General features: G+C 54.5%; 1 protein-coding gene across 1 annotated transcript in view; it reads left to right on the forward strand.

Annotated features, from left to right (window-relative positions):
• AQP7 (aquaporin 7) overlaps positions 1-8039 on the forward strand; it is an 86517-nt gene that overhangs the window by 39612 nt on the left and 38866 nt on the right. Inside the window, 6 exon segments of the mRNA XM_022551556.3 lie at positions 78-195; positions 6028-6151; positions 6560-6697; positions 6907-7025; positions 7258-7475; positions 7829-8037. Of these exon segments, the coding sequence (XP_022407264.1) occupies positions 78-195; positions 6028-6151; positions 6560-6697; positions 6907-7025; positions 7258-7475; positions 7829-8037 (926 nt within the window).

The following is an 8039-nucleotide window of genomic DNA, read 5'->3' on the forward strand; positions in this document are numbered from 1 at the left end:
GCCATGAGTTGAAAACCCGATGGACTGTAAGCGCGCCTGATCTCATTTCTGCCCATGGGCTCGGGCTGCTGCTTCAGGTCCACCCGCATGTCCAAGATGGTCACACCGTCTGCAGTAACAAGGATGCAAACAGTACTGCAGAAGGAGATGGTGCGCGAGTTCCTGGCCGAGTTCCTGAGCACATTTGTCATGATGGTGAGTGGGTGGGTGGCACAGGGTGAGCAGGCTCTGAGGAAGGGGCCTCAGGAAGGTAGGGCTCAGTAAGGGCAATCCATGACCCCCTCCCCACCGTTGGGCCCTGAGTCACACTGTCCATTTCCCGGCCTCTGAGCTAGGAGCCTGAGGGAGAAGCATAGGAAAATAAGGAAAGCTCTGTCTTTCTCACCAAGCCTTTTTGGGAGAGAAAGGGCTCATGGTACGTGGGAGCAGAATGAAATCCTGGGCTGCTTGGGGATGGGTGGGTCAGGGGGCATGCCTGGAAGTGAGGAGAAGGGAAACAAAGAGCAAAGAGATTGGAGAGGACATTGAGACTTTGAGAATTAATCCTGAGGGCAATGGGGAGACGAAGGTTCTCAAGCAGGGGAATGATATGGCCAGATTTGGATTTTAAAAGGAAATTCCGGGCGCAGTGTGGAGCCTAAGCCGAATGGGCAAAGCTGGAGGGAGGGGAACCGAAGAGGCTGTGGCAATGACCTAGGATAGAGGTAGAGAGGGTGTGGAGAAGAAAGCACACATCTGAGAGAGTTATGGAAGAGGGAACCTGCGAGCAACAGATGTGGGGTAAGTGCTTAGGGGGCCGTTCTGCGGAACCTGCGGCCCAGCGCAGGGCGAGGCATGAGGTCAGTTTTAATGTGACCAGGTGAGATGCCGGGGAGAAATCTCGGGGGCGGTTGGATATAGAGGTCTGGAACTCTAGAGAGTGGCTTGGGCTGGAAGTAAAGAGTTAGACTACATCAGAATATGAATTGTGGTTATAAAAATTGTCCAGTGAGAATGTACAGACAGAGAAAAAAACGGAGGTGAGGACAGAGCCTGAAGAATGAAGAGGAGCACACAAAGGGGCCTGAGAAGGAGTGACCGGAGGGGTGAGAGGAGAAGTGGGTGGGGGACCAGGTTACAGAAGCGGCGGGGTCCACAAGGAGGGAGTGGTCAGCAGCGTGGGAGGCTGCAGACAGGCCAGAGAAGTGAGTGCTGACGCCTTCTTATAGAGTATGGCAACCTGGAGGTCCTGGGGCACATTGGTGAGGGCTCTTTTAGTGGATCATGGGACAGAAACCATATGCAAGTGGGATGTGGGTTTTCTTGGAAACTCCCTGTCCGTCTACCTGCGTCGGCCCTGCCACTTATCCCATCCAGCCTCTGCCCTTAAGCTGTGGCCATGCTTGTTTGCACCTTACGAAGGCCCAGGTCCATGAAAAGAAGGGCTAGCCTCTGGGAAGGGAAGTGAAGGTGTCGGGAGTGTCCCAGAGGTGGCAGGGGGCTGGGAGTTGGGGGGAGAGGACGAGTGTGGTTGTGTGTTCGTGTGTGTCTGTGCGTTGAGTCACGGTGTAGGAGACAGTGGGATCCACAGAGCCCTGGAGACTCTGGACACCTAGGTTCTTATACTGATCATCCTGCCAGTGAGTCACCAGCTGGCCTTGGACAGGTCTCTCTGTGGCTCAGAGCCTGTCTTCTCAGACATTATTAAGTGTGTTGAATCGGGCCTCCATGGGCTTTGGAGCTGGGTTTGAATTCCGGCTCTGCTGTCTTCTAGCTCCGTGATCTTACATAAGCATCTTAACTGTTCAGAACTTTACTAATATCGAGCTGGCCAACTTTGTGAAGAAGGTCAAGAGACCGACACCCAGCGCACATAGGACATATGTGTTGGTTGCTTGTCAAACTAACAAGCGCTCTCAGCTGCTCTCCCCTCCCTGCCACTCGCTGTCTCCCCCTTCTCCATTACCTGCCCTCCTGAGCTGTGACACCAGCATCTGGATCTGCTCTTGCCTTAATCCAGGGCAAAGTAACTCATTTATGACAAGACATTCCAGCCCCGTGAGGGCTGTTAAACCTTGGAACTGTGGAGACGGGAGGGTGCCTCCTCAGAGAGCTCTTAGGGAAAGCAAGCACTGACCACATGCATTCATGCCTGCCCACTGCCCACGTTTGCATTTTTCTTCCTTTTATTGAGATTATTATAGAGCACCTACTGCATACCAGGCACTATAATGCTAAGCCCTTACGTGCAGCATCTTCCCAAATCCTCACAACAGCCCTGTAAGGGAGGTACTATTATCCCCATTTCACAGGTGGGGAGACTGAGGCTCCGTGAGACAAAGTCACTTGCCCAAGGTCACATTTTAAGTTAAGATGAAATCCAGTCCAGTCTAATATCCCTGTCTTGACCCTTCATCGCTATGCTCCGTCCCTTAGCTTAGCTGTAGATTTCTGACTGTCCCCCAGCTGAGGTAAGGCCCTCACTTTGGGTAGTTCAAGACCACTCTCCAGGCCTCTGTTTCCCTTGGGAGCAGAAACATTTGCCATTCAGTTGCTGTGAGGATCGAAGGGAAGTTACCCTTGTAAAAGAACTTTGTGAGGTTCATGCTCACAGAGGACATCGTCTTGTTGTTATTTTTAGGTGTCGGGCCTGTGTGCCAAGAAGTGGTGGCTTTTTCAGTTGATAGGAAGCTCAGTGAGTCATCAGCACAAAGCTTTCGCCAGAAAAGCTACAGTGACCTTGGGCCCCATTTACTGCCGACAAGATAAGGGAAGCAGACTGTTCCACTCAGTTCCACTCTGTAACCTCCGGGGCTGTTGTCCTCCAGGCTGGGCCCGTGGCTATTGGAGGGACCTGGACAGGCTGGGCCATGTTCACTGATCAGAGAGGGTGGGCGCTGGGCTATCAGGGCCCTGGAAAACCAGCTGTAGTTGTGAGTAGTAGGGCAGGGGTTGCAAACTCGTGCTGTGGGGGGCCAGAGAGAGTCACCTGAGGGTGGCGGAGATGGTGGCTAATGGCAGAGTGCTGACCTATGCGAAGACGTGGCTGCCACCACTCCAGCCGACTGTTGCCATGCCACGTAGAATGCAGGCCACTGTTGCAGAGCTTCTGATTTTGCAAGAGAAGCTGGAACTTCTGTGCTTGTGTCAAAACCAGGCTACCCAAACAAAACGTGTGCTGGACGGCTTAGGTCCAGGGGTTGCCAGTTGGCAACCTTGACACAGGAGATCACGTGGGGTTTATTCACTCATTCATTATTTTTAGTAAATGGTTTTGAGCTCCTACTTGGAAATGGGGACCCTTGGTCTTCAGACCCTCCATGCCTGCTCCAGCCCCTGCACCTCCTGACCCCCCAAGCCTGCCAGCCTGGCCTGGCCTTGCTCCCCGCCCCCAGCGCTACTCAGACACTTTGCTCGTCCTTTCCTCTCTCCTTTATCTTCAGCCCCTCCCTCTCTCAACCTTAACACACTCAGGTCTCTCGACCTAAAACAACAGAACACAGAACATCCCTTCATTTATCACACTCACTCTCCCTCCCTCCTCAGGTAGGTTCTCAAAGGCATGTCTACCCTGGTCCTTTCAACTGTTCACCACCTACCCCCCCTCATGCTTTCTGGGACCTGGCTTCATCAGACCCCATGGCCTGATGACACAGTGCTTACCACGCTACTCATGACCACTGGATGGTCACACCCAAAGGGATGTTTTCCAGGCCTTCTCGCGCTTGACCCAGAGTCTGCACATGACCGTGTGGGCCACACCCTTCTTGGGAAACTCTGCTTCTCCCTGGGGTCAAGGGCACATTCTCTTTGTTCTTCCATTTCAACTGCTGCTCCAGCTGGGGTTTCTAACGTCCACCCCTGAGGACTGACGTTTGGCCCTAGGTTCAGCCCTCAGCTGCCCACTCACCCTGCGCCCTCTCCCGGGTGTCTTCATCTAGCCCGACGGCTTCAACTGCAGCCCTTGTGTCCACAGTTCTTCAGGTTTTCTTTTTTCAAAAACTCTAGAACTGTTCAAAGGAAATACAATATGAGCTACATATGTAATCTAAAATTTTCTAGTAGCCCCATTAAAAAGGTAAAAAGTGACAGGTGAAATTAATTTTAATAGTTACTCTATTTAACCCACATACCCAGAATGTTACCAGTTCTACATGTAATCAATATACAATTATGAATAAGATCTTCTACATTTTCCTTTTCCTACTAAGCCTTTGAAATCTGGTGTGTGCCTTACACATACAGTAGATCTCAATTTGGACTAGCCACATTTCAAGTACATAATAGCCACATGTGGCTCATGGCCATCATATTGGATGACACGGGTCTAGACTCTGATTTCCAGCAGTTTGGACATCTAGAGGTCCCTCAAAGACAACATATTTAAAACACATAGACTTTTCAGAGGAGGTGCTGTCTGAATGTGGTCTTTTTTTTTTTCTTTAAATAATTAATTAACATTTTGGGCTGCATCGGGTCTTAGTTGCGGTGCGCGGGCTTCTCTCTAGTTGTGGCGCAGGGGCTCCAGAGCATGTGCGCTCTGTAGTTTCTGGTGTGCAGGCTCTCTAGTTGAGGCACGTGGGAGAATGTAAGCTGAGTTGATTGTGTGTGGGGGAGGAGGGAGAGGACATCCAAGTTTCTGGCTTGGCCAACTGGGATGGGGGAACATGGGATGAAGATCACATTTTCTGAGAGATGGTGAGCTTTCAAAATAGAGCTGGAGACGCTTGTGAAGCACCCCGGAGACTTCCAGTGGGTATCTGGAAATAGGGATCTGGCTCCCAGGTGGAAGTTTTGGGAATTAGTGCATCAGGCATATCTGAAGCTCTAGCCCTGGTAAGAAAACGCAGGAGTGACTGGGGTGAGATATGAAAAGGGCCAGGGATAGAACCCTGGGATCATCTGTATTTTATGAGGCAGATGAAGGAAGAAGAATGTGGGAAGGAACTGTGGACCGGGGGAGGCTACAGAGGGAAAAGGAAAACCAGGAGAGGGAGATGTCATGGAAGCCAAAGAGGAGGTACTTTCCAGAAGCACAGTGTGGTTAAGGGGGTGAAAGTCAGCACAGTCAAGTGAGACGATGCCTGAAGGGACCTTTGGGCAATCTGGAGGCTGGAGCCCTCGGACAGATGTCGGTGACAGTTGGAAGCAGAAGCCGGGCTGAGGAGGGAGGGCAAGGGAAGGGATAAAGGAGCCAGCCAGCAGGTCCTTCCTGGAGCCTGACTGACATGGGAGGGGCCGTCCAGGAGTCCACCGGTGGACAGGGAGGCCGGGCTGAGGCGGGAGGCTTCACTTTCAGGAAGGAAGAGACCTGAGCGTGTGGCAGCCACTCAAGGGGAGTGTGGAGGATACAGGCCAGGGGAAGGTCTCTGCAGAAGGAGAGAGAGGTGGGAGCAAGGGCCAGAGCTGAAGGGAAGGTGGATATAGGGGCAGGTGGGTGTTGTTGAGTGAGGGCCTCCTTTTAGGTCTCTAACATCCCTGTGAAGGGGGTCAGTGGGCCGTGTCACCTGCTGAGATCTGGTGCTGGGGGATGGGCAAGAAGTTCAGGAGTGACGCCTGAGGGCAATGGGAATGAGGCTGGCTCCAGGGCTGAGTGTGTGGGGCTCTTGATGGTTGGAGGTTCCTGGCAGAGTTCAGATGTGAGGCTTGGAGATTCCTTGAAGAAACTCCCTTCAGGCTAGGCTGAAATGTGAGAAGCTCTGAGGGGTCAAATCCACACCAGCCCTGCCCTCCTGGAAGCCCTGCCTCCTTCAGGCCCTTCAGGTGCACCTGGAATCTAGGGACCTGGACATGCCCATGAGAGCCCCTCACTCCACTGCCCCGCCCCAGCTCCTTGCACAGCCCTCACCCAGCTCTCACTGGTCATGTCTGAGCAGCCTTGGCAGGGCCAAGGGGGAGAGGTCACGAGGAGGGAAGTCTCTGGAGGAGGGGGGCGGGCAGAGGGTCCCCAAGGGCAATGCTGGGGAGGCCTAGCGCGGGAGGGGCCGAGCGCCACTCTGAGGTTGGGGCTCCTGGGTGGGCAGCTCCCTCAGAGGCCCTCTCCCACAGGTGTTTGGTCTCGGCTCCGTGGCCCACATGGTTCTAGGAGACAAGATGGGGAGCTTCCTCGGTGTCAACTTGGGTTTTGGCTTCGGAGTCACCATGGGAGTGCACATGGCAGGGAACATCTCCGGTGAGTGGGCTGGGCCCCGCCTGACAGGCAAGGCCAGGTGTCCCCTGCGGGCTCCTGCTGCCCCCTTCCGGCCGTCCCCTTCTCCAAGTCAGCCAGCACCTTGCCCTCACGGGCCGCTTGGAGGGAGAACACCCTGAGCCCTTTTCCTCTGCCCAGACGCTTCATGAGCCCCTTTGACCCCTTGTTTTTACTAGCTGGGTCAACTTAGGCAAGCGATTGAACCTCTCCATCCCTCACTTTCCGTAATGGCTAAATGGAGATGGTGGTGCCTGCCTCGCCGGGTCCTTTTGAGGACTGAGTGAGTGCGCTCCACGAACGCTAGCCATTATTATTGTTGCTGTCGTTGCTCTCAGTATTACTGATTATTGTTGTTTGTTTCTACGCCGACACACTTGACCCTCCCTGCAGGGGCCCATATGAACGCAGCCTTGACCTTCACCAACTGTGCACTAGGCCGCATGTCCTGGAAGAAGTTTCCCGTGTATGTTCTGGGTCAGTTCCTGGGTTCCTTCCTGGCTGCTGCCACCATCTACTGCCTCTTCTACAGTGAGTGTCCCGCCCTGGGTTGTCCATCTCTGGCCTCAGCCTCCTCCCCTGAAATATGGGCTGATCCAACCGAGTGTCCTAGCCTGTGAAAATGTCTGGGAGAGAAAAGTCTTGGAGGTACTCCCTGCCCTCCATCCTACAGCCTCATCTCTGAGGCTGCAGTGGGGTTTGGCTGCGGGCAGGTCTATACTCAATCTGTGTTTCCACAGCCGCCATCATCGACTACTCGGGGGGAAGTCTGACAGTGACTGGTCCCACAGCCACTGCTAACATTTTTGCCACCTACCTTCCTGACCACATGACCTTGTGGAGGGGCTTCCTGGATGAGGTCAGTGGTCCAGGGTGGGTGCCCCTCCTCAAGCCCTCCCCCACTCAGGAGGGGGCCAGCAGGCAGCCCCTCATGGTGAAGAGGACAAGAACTCTGGATGGGGACTTGTCCTTGTGCCAGGACATGTTTCTGCCAGCGGGTTTGGGCTGGGGGCACTGCTGAGGCCCTATGGCTTGGCTAGGGGTCCCAGGTGGCTGCCACGGTGTCGGCTGCCACGGTGTCTGCTCCCCAGGTGTTAGTGACAGGGATGCTTCAGCTGTGTCTCTTAGCCATCACGGACAAGGGGAACAACCCAGCACTGCAAGGGACACAGGCCTTGGTGATCGGCATCCTTGTTGTCATCATTGGAGTGTCCATGGGCATGAACACAGGATATGCCATCAACCCCTCCCGGGACCTGCCTCCACGCTTTTTCACCTTCATTGCTGGCTGGGGCACACAGGTCTTCAGGTACTGCCTTGTCCAGCCCATTGCTGTGAGTTTTCTGTAGGCTCCCTATATGTGGAGGGGTGGAGTAGCCCGGGAGCATCCTGCAGAGCTCCCAGTGGCCTGGGGAGGCAAGAGCGGGTCCTGACTTTCCTCCAGACCCTGCTCCTGGACTGAATGTCAATCCTGCCCCAGACCCGCCTCTGCCCCTGAATCAGGCTGAAGCTGATCGGTGCCCCAGGCTCAGGGGCAACTCCCGGTCTAGGGTGGGGTTTCTCCTCTACTCTCAGGCCCTACTCTCTGTCTCGGCCTGAGGTAGATGCAGGTGCCATGCTGGGCGTCGGCCCCCTAAGCAGGCCTCTTCCTCTTGCCTGCAGCACCAAGGACTGGTGGTGGGTGCCAGTGGTGGCCCCACCCCTGGGTGCCTACTTAGGTGCCATCATCTACTTGATCTTCATTGGCTCCAGCATCCAACAGAAGCCCCAGATACTGGAGACTCCCTCGACGTATGAAGACCACGGAACACCTGTGTTGCCCAAGACCATGTCTCACACACCCGTGACCTCTTCCCTCACCCCTGTCTCTGTG

This window comes from Delphinapterus leucas, chromosome 6 (assembly GCF_059928025.1).
Source record: "Delphinapterus leucas isolate spDelLeu-1000000601 "Yukka" chromosome 6, BTC_Dleu_Yukka2, whole genome shotgun sequence".
In the NCBI taxonomy this organism is placed as follows: Eukaryota; Metazoa; Chordata; class Mammalia; order Artiodactyla; family Monodontidae; genus Delphinapterus; species Delphinapterus leucas.